Source organism: Lepisosteus oculatus, chromosome 6 (assembly GCF_040954835.1).
Source record: "Lepisosteus oculatus isolate fLepOcu1 chromosome 6, fLepOcu1.hap2, whole genome shotgun sequence".
In the NCBI taxonomy this organism is placed as follows: domain Eukaryota; kingdom Metazoa; phylum Chordata; class Actinopteri; order Semionotiformes; family Lepisosteidae; genus Lepisosteus; species Lepisosteus oculatus.
This window is the reverse complement of record NC_090701.1, coordinates 3,950,763-3,968,958: the sequence shown is the minus strand read 5'-3', so window position 1 is coordinate 3,968,958 and position 18,196 is coordinate 3,950,763. Positions and strand designations below refer to the sequence as shown.

The following is an 18,196-nucleotide window of genomic DNA, read 5'->3' as shown; positions in this document are numbered from 1 at the left end:
TGATCAAAACCTAACAACACCGCCATGTTCACCAAAACATGGAAAACTTCCAAAAATTAGCAATAAGAGTGCTAATATTTACTTTCACTTCAGGTTTTGAACATATGCAATAGTGTGTCTCTCTTCTGTCATGTTTAAATGATGAACATTTGATCTGCACATGTATGTATGTGTTCGATAACAGTGACGGACTTTTGTGAAGTGCCGACTGCTCCCATTTCATTAGCAGCAATTCATTAGGTTTAGATTTTAAGCGATGCGACCCACCCGCAGTCTGCGCATGGATTGATCGGACGTGATTGATGGAAACATAGGTTGTTTTTTTACAGCTGTTTTAGAATGTGTAATTCGAATCTAGATGTATAAAGTTACTCGAGTGTACTTCGGTGAAGTGTGAATCGCCCGTTTCATGCTTCATTACGCTAAGTAAGCGCCTCCCTCTGGGCTCCAGAGTACGGGAATGTCTTGTAAACTCGCGGTGCACTAGACGTGTCTACAGCGGCTATTGATCCAGCGCAAGTGCAGAGCTTTATTTGGGTAAGAACGCTCTATGTGAACGCAGCGAATAATCTTCTTTTCAAATGATTATGATGCGAACTGCGATCCATCCCAGCAATTAGCACGTCCCAGTAAATCGTGTCCTGTGGAGATTCATTTTAAGAAACGAAAATCTCCCCAAACAACCCCACCATCTTATTCGGACCCCTTGAAAGTCCCCGTATTGCCTGCTGAAAAACTTCATCATCCCGCCCACACGATGAGCTGATGTACATTTTTGTCGATAAATCTTCTTATCAAATTGTTATCAACAACCCGATTTTTTACATTTTTCTCAACTTCCTAAGCAACAGGAGAAAGAACAACAAGCCATCTACTCCATTAAATGAAATAGTTTTTTTTTTGCCTAAAAGTGTTTCAAATTATAATGGCTTCGCGGGACGTCTGAGAAATTAAGACATTTATAAAGCCACCGATACTGTACAGTTTCGATTTCGTACAGGTTTTCAAAGCAATAGTTGTAACATCTAAGTTTCATCGAACAACGTCGAGTTCAAAGATTTCAAAGCCCGAAAGTGCAGAGTGTAGGTCTAGAGCCTATCATACTTTATATAAATGAACCTTTATGTAAAAAAAAAACAGTTTTGTTCTCTCGTTAATAAAGATTTAGTTAATACTAAATAATTCAGTATATGTGAAAACACGCCACCACACCACAAAACAAGATAATCGGTTTGAGATTCTTAGGGATAAAAAGCGCTATATGTATGTAATGAATTGTGGTCGTAATTATTGCATCCAAAAGTACTGAAATCGATGGAGAATCCAATCGAATATATCACCAAACTCTCTGGGAAGAGTATTTTTTAAACAAATACACTCAGCTTTAAGCCGCATTTTTTTCGGGTTATTAAAAAAAAGATCCAGCTGTTGAAGGAATAAACGGAAAAGGGAGAAAGCAGCCATTTGCCAAACCAAGTCGTAACTAAATAAAACCGCGAGCAGCAGGTATAACGCTGAAGAACAAAAAAAGCTTTGCACTTCTGTCGTGCGTGCCCTTGACAAACAAACACCACGCATGTGAATTAATTGGCCGAAATCCTCATTATTTGGGGAGAACGCGGTTTGGCCCTTTTTCTCGTACTACACTCTCCGACAGAACTGCGGAGTCTTCTAAGTGGGCAACATCTGCCTTTGCCCTGGTCCCGAAAGTGCAGTTGCGTTAAGGTGACCGGTTGTGGTTCAGAGACCTTGAGGCCGACGAGCTAGAAAGTTGGTTATATTTTCTCTAATACTTCGGGAGGGGAAAAGTGTTACATGGCCGGCGGACTGCGCATGCGCCACCCAGGTAGCACCCAACTTTTTTTTTTATGACCAGGTGAGATGTTTCCGTTCAGGTGAAAGCACAAATTGTCTTTGAGATCAGAGGTTCATGGAGATCCCACGCTGCGTGATCGCCACATAGAATAAGAAGGCTAAATAATGTCAGTAATGGCAAAAATGGGAGACTGGCAGGTAGGTGTTATTGCCTTTCGGATCACTTGGAGAATAGTTGCGCACAGGTGTAATACTGTCTGAATACATCAGCGCGTCAGCAAAATATTATATATATATACGATGACTATACTCTAAAACAACTGTCTTTTCTTCTTGATATCTTATAGCAATCTTTCAGTAACTTTCCATTTTTCGCTTTTTCCTGTTGGGGAGGCGGCAAGTCGTGACTCAGTGCAGCAGATACAAAGTTAATGATTTTTTTTTTAATTCAAAAGGATTGCGGATTGCGTATGTACTCGAATTCGTATGAACTTCTCTTGAATGTGCTCTGTTGGATGCTCGAGAAGGTGAAATGCTCTGTCTTCAGACACAGTATTATGATTTCACTAACAAAAACACTGGGATGTAAATTCACGTGTGGTCGGGACCAGTTAAAGCGCACTTTCAAAAATAAACCGAAACGTTTTAACCGTTTTCTGTCTAAATTTCCTTCTAAACCCCTTCATTTGCACACAAAGAAGTTAGCCTTCCGGCTGAAGTGAATTGGTCAAAAAGATTATGAAACCATGACAAGTACAGTAAAACAAATATTTAGTTTTAAACGTGCATGAATTTAATAGTATATATCTAAATTGTTGCCCAGTAATTGTAATGTAGGCCCGTTTCATGTGCAGTCACGCAAAATCATATTAATAAGGTACAACTATAGTCTCTTTGGTGGGCTGGTAATCTTTGTGATGAAAAGCAAACGTTTTCCGTTTTAATTTTGGGAAACAAAATAGCCAATAACGTGCTTACAAAAGGGTGAACAATGAGTTCTGGAGTTATATTTCTGTTTTTTTTTTTTAATTCAGATCTAAATTCAAATACATATGTCAAATACATCTTGAACGAGGTTTCGCAGTTCTAGCAGTATTATGAAACGGGGTCAGAAATGGAAGAAAATCGACACTTCAAGTTGAAAGTCGTGAACTGTGGAACATACAAGAAAAACTTTACATTCTAGTCTTCAAAATGCAAAAGAATACTAACTAAAACGCCGAAAACTCGTACTTTGAAATATGAAAATGGATTTGGGAATAGTGTCGAACGATACTGCTAGTTTTAATTTGTGAAGACAATCGGGCATGTCGGATAAAATGAATGTGCTTTTTAATTCAATATCTGTTTGCACCATACCTTGCATTTTAGGAGTTGGCATCACGGTGTGGCATGTAATGTTATGTACGGATCTATATATGTTTCTGCGGCTTTTGGCGGCTTTGTCCCATTCTCCGCCACATACACAGTTGATCACAGTCAGTCGTGGTTTATTTAAAACACTTGTTCGTGACAGTTTAATTTTAACTTAAAGATTAAAACAAGCCTTCTCCCACCCCCGCCCCTCTTCCAACACATGGTTACTTAATTGCGGCCTTACCACTGTAGTATTGTCATCCCTTCATTAATGACAACAGGTTTTGAAGTTTAGATACTGCTCCGCCAAAAATGGTAATAAAGATTATTAGGGTCAACGCCTTAGTCTTAACTACCTGTTTCTGCGTATACAACACAGGGTGTTGCTACAGATGCGTTTAGCTGAACCCGTGATTCGCAGTTCTGCTTTCAAATTTAGAACAATCCATTTTGTTGTGTAAATGATCTAAAAACAAAAAAAAACTTCAAATGTCTCGAAGTTAAAACTCCAACCCTATGTGTCGACTTTAACATAGTCTCCTTGTTTTGCATGACACTGAGAAAGTTGCTTCTTAATTCCTGACCCTCAATAGGACTAAAACAACTCTCTTGTCATTTAAAGAAGAGAAGAATATTCAGGCATGTAGTCTGAAAGGGGACAACATCTCGTGTTTTTGTTTCGCTCAGGCTGCTGTTGGCACACTCTCTGAAGAAAATAACGTGAAAAACGTCTTAAAAACCTTACATACGCGCACGATCATTGACTTTGGCTTCCCTGATCTCATGGGCGATGGTTCGAGTGTTTTAACTCTCATACTGATCAATGTATGCGTCTTAGAAAGGGCAAAGACCCCTTACTATATTTATCTTTCCGTACTTTAATTTGCTTTCGGCTGTTGTTTCTGAACGAACTCCCATAGATAACAAAAAAGGAAAAAGGAGAAATATGAACACTATATTCCATACTTAGAACTACGAAAAACTCGAAGTAAACCTATCATTTATGTTAAATATAAGCCTGTTTACCAATGTATAAGCATAGAAAATACCCCCCAATGAGAGATTCCGCTATTTTGTCTTTAAAATGCCTTCATCTTTATTAACGCGGATAGCATACAGATACAAATAGCTAAATATGTAGTCCAGAGCCTTTTTTTAAAAAAAAAAAGCAATTGTATAATTGGTGACGGAACAAACGAATCAAGATGCAGGGGGACTTTTTTTAACTTGATTGAATTCGATTTGAGAATCTTGCCCGAGTTCTACCTGTGTCCACTGGAGACGTCTGGGTGAGAATCGAGCTGTTGTTGATATGGTAATGACGGAACGCGGGTTATTATAGGACTGAAGCTTGGACTCTTAACATTGGCCATTAGAGGGAGATCTCTGAGCGCTGACAAGGAGCTCGAGTATCAAATAATTTCAGCTGTGCAGCAGCATTTACTTTGTGAAACAAGGAAAACCCCATCTTAACTCTTAATACAACCCATGAAAATGCTTTGGAAATTAACGGATAATATTAAATACGAAGACTGTGAGGTAAGAGGTCGTTTATTGTGATATATATATATATATTTCTTCATCCTTCCAAAAAACTGAGTACATTACGCTTGTATTATTGGCAGATAAGAAGAGTTCGTGTTTCTTGGCGTGTGTGTGTTTGTTTAACTGTGTTTGGCGTTTAGTTAGAAACTTCAAGGTTTCTTGTATAAAACACATTTTGGGGAAATTGTGTTCAAAACAAAATTAGATATCATAATCTTACTTCGCACGTATCCCGGCTTCTGTAAATGGAAAAAAAGATTGTGTATGTTTGCGGGTATATACTGTATATGCACACAACAGAAACAGACTATATATAAAGAAGCATTTATATTTTGGTTAAATGTGAAGCGTTATAAAACTATTAAAAATCCGTCTTGATCAAGAATGTGTTGTCATTACATTGATCATAACGTTCTCGTGTACACTGTGTTGAAGCAAATTAGTTGAATTTTATGTTTTATTTACAACTTTTAAACAAAACGAGTCTACAATTATTATTATCATTTTCAAGAGCTATTAAGAAGTGGTGTTTAATAACAACAAGAAATTAATTCTTGACTTCCACTCCGGCTTGAGTTTATGTCTGAATGTGTGATTTGAACGATCCCGAAGTTAAACACGAAGATTCACTGATTCGAAAAACAGTTCAAAAATAATTTAATTTCATCGTAAATTTCCGAATTCCCCAAACATTTGAAAAACGTATTTCAGTCATTTATATGGCATTTTCTCGGTCGAATAAAATGTTGCACGTTTTGCCTTATTTTTAAACACTCATGCGATTTTCTGTCGGGCATTTTGGTTTCTTTATATAATAAAAATTATGAAGAATAGCCATCTCAACTGAAACTGAAAATGTTTATTTAAACACAAAAGCTATTCCCATTTCCAAAGTCCATCTCGGCTGAATTAAATCCTATTTTGTTTCGTTTCCAGCGCAGGATTATCGCTGTAGTTTTAACGAGTGGCGTTTTTGTGTGAGCAGTAAGGTCTAAGTGACTGTTATTACAACCCTATTCAGTCAGCAGATACGGAAAGTTTAGTATGTAATATTTGGGAGTTGTTTAGGAGTTGTACAGCCAGTCAAACGGGTTTACGCTAGAGCCTAGAAGACGCGATACGCCAGGAGCTGGAAGAAACAAATGTTGGATGGTTTCACTTTTACCCAGCTTGGATTCTGTTTTTTTCTCTTTTTGTCGGGGAAATAGTTCGATCTTTTTTCGACGAAAAGCTGTGTAAACGGTGTTTTCAAAGGCAGACCTGTTTGTCGGACTGTGTTTTTCAAGTCGGTTCAAGCGTTTCTAGCGCGCAAGTAGGCTCGGAAGGGAGTGGACTTTTTTTTTTTTTGGCTGTTGTTGTTGTTGCAAAAGTGAGCCGAGACGAACGAGATCTGCGGAGCGTTTTTAAACTCCGAGCCTAAATCTGTAGCAGTGCCGGCGTGTTTGGTTTTCAACGCGGCTAGCCATGGATGAATCCATCAGTGAAGCCCGGAGAACAACAGGGCGCGGACCGTCTGAAGCTGATCTCAAAACCAAGGGGACAGAGAGCGCAGGCGGCCGCTCTCCAAGCACTAAAAATGTGCCAGTCGAGGTGCCCTTAGCATTTACCGGATTTTCGCAAGACTCAGAGGTGCTCATTGTTCCCTGCCTCTTCCTCTCTCCCTGTTTTCTCCCCTCATTCTGTATTTCTTTCACTTTTGCTTGCCCTCGAACCTTTTAAAATGTTCCCCCTTCTCTGTGATTCGTCAGACGCGAGAGAATGTCCCCTCTTTTTGTCTCTCTCCCTCTCTCTCCCCCTCTCTCTCTCTCTCCATCTCTGATTAGATACACTGATTCTTCATTCAATGGACGTCATTTAGTACAGACTCTGCCTTGAGTTGCTTCCTCGCTTCACGCTCGATTTCCGACCATTCTTCCCTTATTAAGTATTCGTGTAATATTAATAGTCATGAATATCTGCTATTAGGGATCCAAGAGAGGAACCAGATCTCTGCTAATATGAGCTCAAGTGAGGCAGCAGCTCAGTGATAGAGCGGGAAGACAGAAGAAGGATATAAGAAAACTTTAAATAATAATCTGCAGGGAAACAAAATACTGCATTTCTAACCCAAATGAAGGGCGGCAGGAATTTAACCAAATTCTGATGGATTATTGTGCTTCGGAGGTGCATATATGAACATTGGCGCTGTGATCTTGCAGTAGTGTTGATCTGGGCTTATTTTGTTTGTTCTATTTATTTTTACTGCTTTATCTCGTATTTTTCTGAAATTCTTACACCTTGAATTGTTCGAACCGCTTCGCAGATGTTAGTGCACAGTTTTTCAGCGATGGTGAGTTGCATTAAAGAATATATCCCAAGACTTCGTTTGGCATTTAGACTCCTTTTGTTGGCTCTTTTTTTTTAGAATTTAGCCTCGCTTTTTAAAAAAAAACTTTTGTATTATTGTGTTTTGTAATGAAACTGATTTTTTTTCTCCGAACGTCTTCACCGCATTTTAGCATTTACGAATGGTTGTAGAATTGTTTAGAAAACCGATCTATCGAAATTGTTACTTTTCTCATACAGTATTTGGCAGTTTCGAAGTGCCTCGTCCCCTTTGTAAAGAAAATACTTAAGATTTTTTTAGAAAAATATAGAAATATTATTTGCTTATTTGTAAAGTGCAATTTCGCACGCACTTCTGCTGATATTTGTTGCAATCTTTTTATTTGTATTATTATTATTATGATTATGATGATTATTTAGTGTAGTGTTGTTATGACTGTAACTACTACGCCTGGTAATAATAGTAATAAAATAGCAGAAAAACGCTGGGACCATAAAATCTATGCAAAGCCTATCTCATATTCAGGAGTGATCTGCCAATCGTGATATATAAATATTTTAGTGTTATATAGGGTATATATTCTAATATGGGGAAAAGAGAAATTTAAAGGTCTTTCATACACTATAACCAGCCCAAAATATCCAGCTTTTCAAAAATGTCAAAACAAATCAGGACGTTAGGCACCTGAAATCTGTCTTTCTCTATTTTCAGCCCCTCTCTCTCTCTCTTTTTTTCCTGCAATTTTATCAATTGACATTCGTTCCAGAAACGACCGTCGAGGTGTACTTTATCGCGCAAGAAAGAACAGGGAGGAAAGACAAAAACCCGCAAAAACGTGTTTCTAACCGCTGTCTCCTTCCAGGATCGTCACGACGGGACCGGCAATGGGACGGCGCGGCTACCCCAGCTGGGGAGCGTGGGTCAGTCGCCTTACACCAGCGCCCCGCCGCTCTCCCACACCCCCAACTCCGACTTCCAGCCTCCGTATTTCCCCCCACCGTACCAGCCGATCTACCCCCAGTCTCAGGACCCTTACTCGCACGTCAACGACCACTACTCCCTGAACCCACTGCACGCCCAGCCTCAGCCACAGCACCCGGGCTGGCCGGGGCAGAGACAGAGCCAGGAGAGCAGCCTGCTGCATCAGCACCGCGGGCTGCCCCATCAGCTGTGTAGAGAGTACCGGAGAGAAGTCCTCCTACCGGGGGGTCACGGACTAGATTCTGGACTGACGGACTCTATCCCCATCCACGGAATACCTCATTCTTTAGAAGACGTGCAGGTAAGACGGCCCCACGCCGCGGGAGTTTGACAGAACTCCCCGAGAGCAGAGCCAGAATATCTGCAGATATCAATCGCACCCGAATCGTTATCATTTTTTTTTTTGAGCTCCTATCCAGTCGCAGGTGGGCCAGCAGCGGTCTAGGATAGATCTGCTCTGCTTCTCGAAAGTCTTTTGAGACGCATCTCCTGCATCATCCTCTCTCGTGTTATCTCACTGTACAAATAAAAGGTGTGCAGGAAACGAGAAAAGGGGGAAACCTTATTTTACGACAAAACAAAAAAGCCTGTTTTGTTGGGTTTTTTTTGGGGGGATGCAGTCCATGCCGGCGTGAAACTATGAAATATTTTATTTGCACGAAATGTAGTTCCATTGTTGAAGTGGGAAAATAGATCCTCGCATCGACTTTTCATTTCTACAAAAAAGGTTCATAATAGAGATAGCCGCATTATAATAATTGTTCAGTCTTCTTTTAGGGTATTCTTCTTTTTCTATAAAAAAAATCTGTTAGGAAACATTGTATTCATAGTGCAAAAATGCGTTTATTTCTGGGGTCGGTTCGCTGTAATCTATATCCTGAACAAATACCGGTTAACATATCGCTGCTCTTATTCAGTATTTCGCCTTCCACTTCATTGCCGGAGTCTGGCAGAATTATCATCGTGTCCTCTTTGGAGGAAAAAAAAACAAACAAACGGGCATCAAGGATTTTTTTTTTGGGGTTTGAACGAATTGAAACCTGATGGTGTTTTGCATGTGACAATTTCGCGCTTCTGCCTTTTACCGGCGATCCTGCACACTGCTTTATTCTCAGTTGAATCTTGCTCGTTCAGGAGCACGCGATCTGCAGATGAGAGCAGAGGGCACAATGATATCAGTAATAAAACAACTTTGATCCGCCAGGACTGTGTGAGAGTAGTCACAAGGACCAGAGCAGAAATTCCGAGAAGAGTGAAGCGTAGAAACAGTTGTCTGTCACACATCACGAAATTACAGGCACATCCCGTTCCTGTGGAATGTAGGCTAAGCGCTACATCACAAGACTAAAAAAAAAATCATCAGATATTGGTAAATATGCTTACCAGTTTGTAAACACGGCTATTCAGAATATCCTTTGGCCATTTTAATTTTAAATTAAAAAAGGCGCAGCCCATTCTGATGAAAATGTATAAAATATGTACTTGGAAATGTCTTGATGTAGGTAAGGAAAAACTACTTGAAAACAACAGGAATTTTAGGGGATTTCAGATAATCTCATTTTTATTATCTTTTTTTTGTTTGTTTGTTTGGTGCTTTTATATCATTTTACTTTCCGGCTGCACTGAAACCAAGCTAGAGGAAACGACATTTCGTTGAATAAGACAGTTCATACCAGCAACTGCTGTTGAATTTCATTTTTGCCTCCTTGTTTCTTCTAACGTTGTTTTTCTTCTGTAATTATGTTGCAGCATGTTGAAGATCAAGGCATTAACATCCCAGACCAAACTGTAATTAAGAAAGGTAAGTAATTTCCTTCAAAATACCTTACATGTTTCTACAAGCTGTTGTACGCTGAGCGGCTGTGGTTTATTTGAGGCTTAGTGTTATAAAATACGGGCTACACGCAGAATGACAGAAGAAGCCGAAGGCGCGCTTGGGGTTTAATGCACTTTCAGCGTTTTGCTTTTTTTCTGAAGAAAGAAATTTGCATTTTCAGTGCTGAACTCATTGGCCAATGTTGGGAGAGACGCTTCAGCTGTGGCAAAAGTGCATTTCGTTCACTGTGGAATGATGTCCATCAGATACCATGTTGTGTGATACACTTAATGACGTAACGACACGTTCAATGTAATTTAGTTTTGTTCTCAGCTTGTTTGGATTTTGCTACCGTTTCGATAGTCTTTTGTCATAGGTCCTTATTGTTAATGGGGTGCCCACTTGTTTATTTTGTAAAGAAACAGGATTCTTGCTTAATGTACAGTAGGTTACTTTTTCTTAGCACACACGCTATTAATGTAGAATTACGTATATTCCACATCTTGAAGACTGAAAGTGCATCATGCGCAGATACTACAAGAGTTTTTCGGTGTGTTCATTTCTGTGTTTGTATGTGTGAATTCAGTCATTGTTCTTAACCCCTCTGTCAGCGTGGTATGATCAGGTTTAATGTTACATCTTTCTGCATGTGGAGCCTTTGTCAAGTCAAATTAGATGTGCAGGGGATAAATCTTAAGAGATGCTCTTTCCACGTCAACATGATAATTGGCTCTTATATTAGTAATCTCAAGAGTTCGTTTAACTCCTATTGTATCTATTAGCCTCCCCTGAGCTATTAATGTCACATGTGATCTATCCAAAACTGCTAGTCCCTTTGTCTTCGGTTACCCACTGAAAATCACAGTCCCTACAAATTAAAATAATAAAAAAGGTTGTCTCCTAAAACGAAGGGTGCATATGTTTAACATGTACTACAACTGCGATAGGCCTTTGGCTTTTTAAAGACTTCTTGTACTGCACAAATAACTGTGTAAACTCTAATAAACATAATCCTGTGTCCTGAGAAATAGTTTAGTCTATTTTGACCGATTAAATTGGTCATATAGGCCTTTAAGATTTTTAAAAATAAATTAACGCATGAAACACTTTTTATCTTGCAGTATTTTGGGCTCTTTGCTAACACTAATGTGTCATGCACGTCTATTTTGTGTGCTGTTTCACGCTTAACTACATTTCAGTGGTTATTGTGTTTATGTGAGTGCTGCCTGTGGATAAAAACACGTTCCAATATTTTGATTTTTTTTAAATCCTCGACAGGCTGCATGTGTCTTTTAGTAGTATATTGTTAGATTTCTGCATTTATTTAAAAAAAAAGCCCAACCCAGACAGGAGGGTTCTACCACAGTGCATGTCTGCGTTAGCCGCACTGTAATTTATTCTGGCACTCTTTATCAAGAGCCAGTTTAGATTTAGGAAGGTTTCGCATGCAGAAAGCACCATGCGCTCCAAAAAAAAAAGAAAAATATTACTATGTTAAACTTTTAAACGAATGTTGCCATGTGGTCATCCTTGGAATATGAAATGTTTAATAAGTCGTTTTAATTACATGGTAGTCAAGTCTGACCGGGCGCCGAGCGACTTTTGTTTCAGTTTAAGATCCCTGAGGGTCGTTTCCCTTGATGGGCTGGTGTCCTAAAATACATAAGAAGGAAAACCTGTGCCGTAGATACCTGCTGTTTTAAGGAACCTGTGAAGTTTTTTTTCCCCCTGCCCTGTTTTAATCCAGTCTATAAAAACAGAATGAATGCTTTTGCTCTCTTTTCTCGGGGCCATAAACCCTTCTAAAACGAATCATTATCTTATTGTAGGTCCCGTTTCCTTATCCAAGAATAACAGCAGCGCCGTCTCCGCAGTACCCATCAATAAGGACGGTCTTTTCGGCGGTGTGGTGAACCCCAACGAAGTGTTCTGTTCTGTTCCGGGTCGCCTGTCTCTCCTCAGCTCCACATCAAAGTACAAGGTCACAGTGGCGGAAGTGCAGAGACGTCTCTCACCGCCTGAGTGCCTCAATGCGTCTTTGCTGGGAGGAGTATTGAGGAGGTGAGTTACACGCTGGTGCCTGTTGTAGCACTGAAGGGGAACCGAGTTCACGTGTGCATGGGAACCTGCCAGGGAAAAAAAAAACAAAACAAAAAAACTGCAGTTCCTTTTGCACCGATAGTACGTGTAGGTGATCAAGAATCAAACTGTCCTACATACACACGGTGTAATTAACAGACCACTTGATGTCGTTTCCAAGACAGAATGTGTCTGACATCATCATCATGTAGCCAATTAGTTGATGATCGCGGCTCCTGTGAATATCACGGCCCAATGTACAGCAGCACAGAAACCCAGCGCTATTGTGGCGCCCCATATTGAGAGGAAAACTATAAAATAAACGCTGCCGTTGTGAAAGGATGACTCCACATTCGGAAATGCGGCCCATTTTAATGGCTTTAAGTCCAAAATAACAAAAAACAGATCCTGAAATAAACTCCAGTATGCAATTTCGTAAAATAATGTTAAAAACCCAAAATAAACGTTTAAGTAAAGGATAAGGAATGTGTTCTTAGCATGATCGCAAGCGTTAATCGGACGTCTTTGAAAGAGAGTAGCGATGCTTAAAGCTGTAGTATTACTCTTAACAGTAGTAACAGCAACAGCAATATAACCCTCTGATGATACGGTCACGGTTTTGATACTGTTGATTGCCTGTCGTCTATTGTTAGTCTATTCTATTCTTATCCATTCTACAAAAAGACGTCTTAGTGAATTAAAACAGGTTTATAAGATGTTAGAATTTTTACAGTCTTTGCCTGAGAACTGAAGTGATCCATAAACCAATGCTTAGACTTAGAAAATTGTTTGCTCATGTCCCCCAATAACAAGTTATCGTTGTGAGCTGCACTGGGGCTAGGTTTATATAAGTCCTGGAGCACTTGTGTTTCTGTAAGAAGAGCAGCAGCGACTTTTTTCGAGGTTGTCTAGAGGGAAAGTCACCCATAAGGAGCTATTTCAGAAAAAAAACTTGCATTTTCCCGTCGTAATTTCTCTCTCTTTCCTCCCAGAGCAAAATCTAAAAATGGGGGGAGGTCCTTAAGAGAAAAGCTGGACAAAATCGGATTAAACCTGCCGGCAGGTAGACGCAAAGCCGCGAATGTTACATTGCTGACGTCACTAGTGGAGGGTAAGTAACGCTGTTAGGTATTTATTTCTGTGACGTCAGCTGTGCCTGGCATTCATTAAAACACTGATATCGCCTCTCCTTTCTAAATGGTGTGTAAGGTTCATCAAGTGTGCCATTTGCGCACTGGTACGGCGTGTAACCGTCTCAAAGATGGTAATGATAGCGAGATCAAACTGGAATGATGGCGATTACAGTGTGCTTTTGTGACTTTGTTTTACCACTGTCGCTGTGTACATTGTTCGCTGCATTTTATGGTGCGTACAAATAAGAATTTGTATCGCAGAGAACGTGTGAGGTGGAGCATGCCAGGTGAATTATTTATCGCCTAATTGTTGTTACTGGCGTTAGCTGGGCACCTTTTCCGACGGTAAGCAATGGGCTCCGGAGATGTGCTTTTAAATGAGTATGGATTCATTTCACTTGTGCTCAGAAGGTAAAGGTTCGTGGCTTTTGTCTTGATTTGTAAAAAAGACACAAACTAAGGATAAGGCATTCTCCATTAAGACAGTCTAGTTGTGCTCCAGTGCGTAAATAATTAAAATAAATTAAACTTTATACTTGTGGTAACTATGCATATAAACACGATGAATATGGGGGGGGGGTGCGTGTTTTGTAGAATAAATCCATTATGCTTGCAAATTGAACATCGCTATCCCGCGCGGTGGCATTTGGTGAGCTGTGGGTTTTTAAAGGTGAAATCCCGAAACGGTTCAGTGGCTTCTGTTAATCATTACAGCTTAAGACCTGAATGTAATATTCATTTGGCTTTATTGAAATGTGGTTGCGTATGTTAATGAGCGCAAACTAAATGTACGGCGTCTCCTGCGAGGGGGGGGCGGGCGAAGACAGGCGGTTGTTTAATGAAGGGACAGTGACTTAGTGGAGTGCTGTTTATTGTTTATGATCCGCTCCATTTTATGGAAACGAGTTTACGGGGCTCGAGCTTTGATGCCCTAATTGGCGCATGCGTTCTTCCGGACTTGAAGCGAATGTCAGGATGCCCTGCAGTGGAAAACCAACTGGTTCAGGAAATTAAAACCAAAGGACTTGAAAAAAAAAATCAACAGAACAGGCGGACCTCAATTGAGTGACCCCAGAATTCTCATGGTTGAAGTATGTAAGGGGGAAAAAAAAGGTTTGAACGCAGCCTCTTTAAATGCCTGTGCCGTGTACTTGAGTTTATAAAACTTCCCCGTTAAACTACGATTACTTTTTTTTCCCCCAGTAGTGATAATCAATACCTAGCGCGTCTGATTACACGTTGTATTAACGGTTTTCTAATATCGCGCCCTTATGTTTTTTTTTTAAGCACAGTGTTTCGCTTAAAACACTTGTTTTGTCATTTAAAAACTCGCATTTCGTTTCGTTTTTGTTTTTTCGGGGGGGAGGGCGAAGGAATGCACAGGTAGCGTCCTTGCCTCGGAGATGCCTCCGAAAGTTCAGGACTTCTCATCGAGGCCTAATCGGTGTGCGTTAATTAGATGGATAATGTGTTAAGTGGAAGTGTTAATTGCTCGGTATTTGATGTCAGCAATTTAGACTAATACATTAAATACTCAACCCCCTTTTTCTCTTCTTAGGAGAAGCCGTGCATCTGGCCAGGGACTTCGGTTATGTGTGCGAGACAGAGTTCCCAGCCAAAGCTATAGCTGAATACATGAACCGTCAGCATTCCGATCCAAACGAACAAGTCCAGCGCAAAAACATGTTATTGGCAACAAAGTAAGTTCATTTTAACCATTTCCCCCCCCAAAAAAAATAATCTGACCACAAAACACTTCTTATAAATGTATTTATGGGCATTTCATTAATCGCTCGCTTTCTCTGTTTATGGAATTTGGTTTTATCCTGTGTGTGATACCAATTGCAGTTGACAGTTTATATGATAAAAATACGTTTTATTCTGCTTGAGCTTCGCTGACTCGTGTCATACTTTTTGCTTGCATGTAGTTGCATTCGTGTTATAGCAAATACAAACGTTTATTACACTTGTACGTAAATATGTAAAAAGCTGTATTAATGAGTGTAACAGCTTTTCTACTGTGAATATTGTTCAGCAAAAGGGTCTGTGGCTTTTGGGGTTTACTGAGTGATGAGGCCTTTTGAGTTAAACCCATACTGAGGAACTTTGGAAACCATAGATATTGGAAAGTGAATCTCATGAAGAAAATGTTTTTTCACCCGTGTGGAATTTTAATACGCTATATTGTCCGTCACTTATCAACAGGCCTTGATATAGATCATAATTACACACAGGCACTACACGATCGAAACACTACTGTGCGGCCTGTATGAAACAGAGATTAAACTCTTTGTCTCCCATTCAATCTGTGTCAAAAACCCATGAGCCGCATTTTAAGTACTGCGAGCAACTCAATGAAAAGACAAAAAAAAAAAAGAAAACAAAAACACCGTTCATGTTCATTTTAAGATGAGCAGCTCCCTTTTCTGAAACGAATCCATTCAGGAGCCGATCCGGCACCTGAAATGTCTGCATCCACCTTTGCCCGCGGTTCGTGTCAGAGGATAATTTAGACACCTGACGACTGTGCTGTCTTTCTTTTAGACAAATCTGCAAAGAGTTCACAGACCTGCTTTCCCAGGACCGATCGCCCTTGGGGAACTCTCGACCACAGCCGATCCTTGAGCCAGGGATTCAAAGCTGTTTGACCCATTTCAGCCTAATTTCCCACGGATTCGGAACCCCTGCGATGTGCGCCGCGCTCACGGCGCTACAGAACTATCTCACAGAGGCTGTAAAAGCTATGGACAAAATGTACCTCAACAATAACCCCAACAGCCACACAGACAACGGCACCAAAAGTGGAGATAAAGACGAAAAACACCGAAAGTGATCCCTTTTTTTTCTCCCCAGAAATATAAATATTATAAATATATTATAAATATTACTGACCCAGGAAAAAAAAAATGCGACTCGTCACTTCCTGCTCTCGCGATTTTACAAGTTTGTTTCTACCGACACGCACCCACGTTGGGAATTGATGGGGGGGAGCGACGCCTTTTTTTTTCTGCTTCCCTGCTTTTTAAGAATGACAGAATAAACCGAAACGAGAAAAGGAGCCGTTCGATTAAAAACAAACAAACAAACAAAAAAAAAACGGTCCCGGCAACTTTGTGGACATCTTAAAATGTACTCCAGCCCTCCCCTCCCCACCTCACCTCACCCCGCTCTGTATCTCCTTTTTTTAAAAAAAAGAAAGAGCTGCATCGGACTGGAGCACAGCAACCCTTATATAACACGCATTTTCGATTGTAGCCACGTGAGAAAGGAGGGAAAGAGGATGAATTTTTATCAGTATTGTGAATAATAAACTTGAAAGAAAAAAACAAATCACAGAGTTCCATGTCATGACTTCAGTTCTAGACTTTTCACTCTCCCAAAGGTAAAGCGACCGACTTGAACTTTTGAATTCAACACGATTCGCGTTTATAGAAGGGAATCAGTGTTCATGTATGTATATATTTATTTATGTGTAATTTAATGGGAATTGTAAATATGGTGCGTCTGTTGAAACCCTTTTTTTAATTTATCTGGTGATCTCGTTTGCCTCCTGTTTAGTGGGTTTTAATATTCAGTTAGTTCATCATGTGATTTTATGGTACTTAGAAAACAAGGTTGGGGCGGGGGGGGGGGCTCTTTCTCTGGGGTATATGAATTTTACCCTCTTGTAGCATGTTGAGGCGACGCTTAAGCAACTGAACAAATTAAGCAGAAATAAACTTCCGTTTTCTCTCACTATATATATCATATATCATTCTTATTACATTCAGTTTATGTTGACCGGGGCACTCGCGGAGCCCTGGCAAATTTGAACTGTTTTGTGTTTTTTTTTTAAATACAAACCTTTATGTGTTGTGCCAAGAAAAAAAAAAAGTTTCACCTCCTGTTCTTCCCTTGAAGCAACCGTAAGAGCAATAAATTGATATTGTCTTTTGAAAAAGAAAAAAAAACACATTTTTTTTTTGTTTAAAGAAGTTCAAAACGTTTGGAACCACCCAATATTTTGTATGTCCAGTGTCCGGATTGGAGGCGGTTTTAGTTGTATTGTATAGAGCTGTACTGGCAATAGTTCCCATGCCTGTCAATGTATCATAGTCCTTTGTTGCCCAGATAAATAAATATTTGATACGCTTTATGTCGATTTTTTTTTTCAATGGCTGGTACACCCGGGCGTATTTTCGGTCTTGGCAGTATTTTTTATTCAGTATGGTTACAGTAATTGAGTTTAACTCTCTCTTGACAATTCCTCCAAGAAATAAGCATCTGAACCTATTGTTTCCCTCAAGTATAATAAAAAACTTACTTTCAACCTCGGGTTCAGAGAAGGGGGATCGTTCAAATATTCCGCCGAGCTTTTACGAAGTCAATCGACAGTAGGAGACAGCGCATATATGTTTTCTGATCTGTTTTTGAAGTGACTGTGTGTAGTGTCACACCCTAAAGCGAAACAGATCTAAAAATCCACCTTTCAAAGCAAGAATATAATTAGTTTTAAAAACATTATGCTCAATCGAATGATACTGTTTAGGTTTTTTTTCAGTAGCGTATAATATGTGATACCTGAGGAGTGTTTTCTCACGATTCATTTATAATCTGCGAAACGAAATGTCGCACACTGTGAAATATATTCTAATTTTCCACCTAATTTATGCTCTTACCCGATAGGTGGTAAAACACATCATTCTGTGTATTATGTACTATGTGGCGCTTTTATTGGTTGTCTGTGGTCACGTCATTTAGCTTTTATAACGCAAAAACACAAGAAAAATGATTAGATTCCATGTGCTTAATCATCAATTAAATGAGTGCGTTAATACAAATATGTTTAGATCAATCTTTTTCTATCCGTATTTATTATTTTTCTGAGTATGGTCTTAATTGGTACCTAAATCTAATCGGTACAAATCTTTAATACTACATAGGTTTCTTTTTTGTTTTTGTACTTTTGGCCGGAAAAATTAAAGACTTCTGAATGGCTTAGCACCACGCAAGATCGTTTTGATGTGTCGTAATTCATGAGAACTGAAGCATTTTGGAACACATCGCGATTCGAGTTTGATTGTCTATTGATAGCACGCGCTTCAGAATCAATCTCCACTGAAGCAGAATATTGTTGGTGGATTCGGAATTTCATTGTCTGTGGGA

The 18,196-nt window shown here is 39.7% G+C and overlaps 1 protein-coding gene across 4 annotated transcripts; it reads left to right on the top strand.

Annotated features, from left to right (window-relative positions):
• The first annotated feature begins 1,898 nt into the window (after positions 1–1,898).
• Positions 1,899–17,186, top strand: tfap2a (transcription factor AP-2 alpha). 4 transcript variants are annotated; one of them, XM_006634470.3, is made up of 7 exons: positions 1,899–2,013; positions 7,905–8,324; positions 9,773–9,824; positions 11,669–11,900; positions 12,911–13,029; positions 14,610–14,751; positions 15,596–17,186. In XM_006634470.3, exons 1-7 carry the CDS (start codon positions 1,981–1,983, stop codon positions 15,882–15,884), a joined length of 1,287 nt encoding a protein of 428 aa, XP_006634533.1. In that variant the 5' UTR covers positions 1,899–1,980; the 3' UTR covers positions 15,885–17,186. The 4 variants fall into 4 exon arrangements, with proteins under 4 accessions (XP_006634533.1, XP_006634532.1, XP_015210436.1 ...); XM_006634469.3 differs by lacking the exon at positions 1,899–2,013 and adding an exon at positions 4,480–4,710; XM_015354950.2 differs by lacking the exon at positions 1,899–2,013 and adding an exon at positions 5,796–6,345.
• The last annotated feature ends 1,010 nt before the right edge of the window (positions 17,187–18,196 follow it).

Coding starts and splice junctions, on each gene's coding strand:
- tfap2a (XM_015354950.2), top strand. CDS start 6,181: ATGGATGAATCCATCAGTGAAGCCCGGAGAACAACAGGGCGCGGACCG. Junction 8,325..9,772: donor ATTCTTTAGAAGACGTGCAG/GTAAGACGGCCC, acceptor ATTATGTTGCAG/CATGTTGAAGATCAAGGCAT. Junction 11,901..12,910: donor CTGGGAGGAGTATTGAGGAG/GTGAGTTACACG, acceptor CTTTCCTCCCAG/AGCAAAATCTAAAAATGGGG.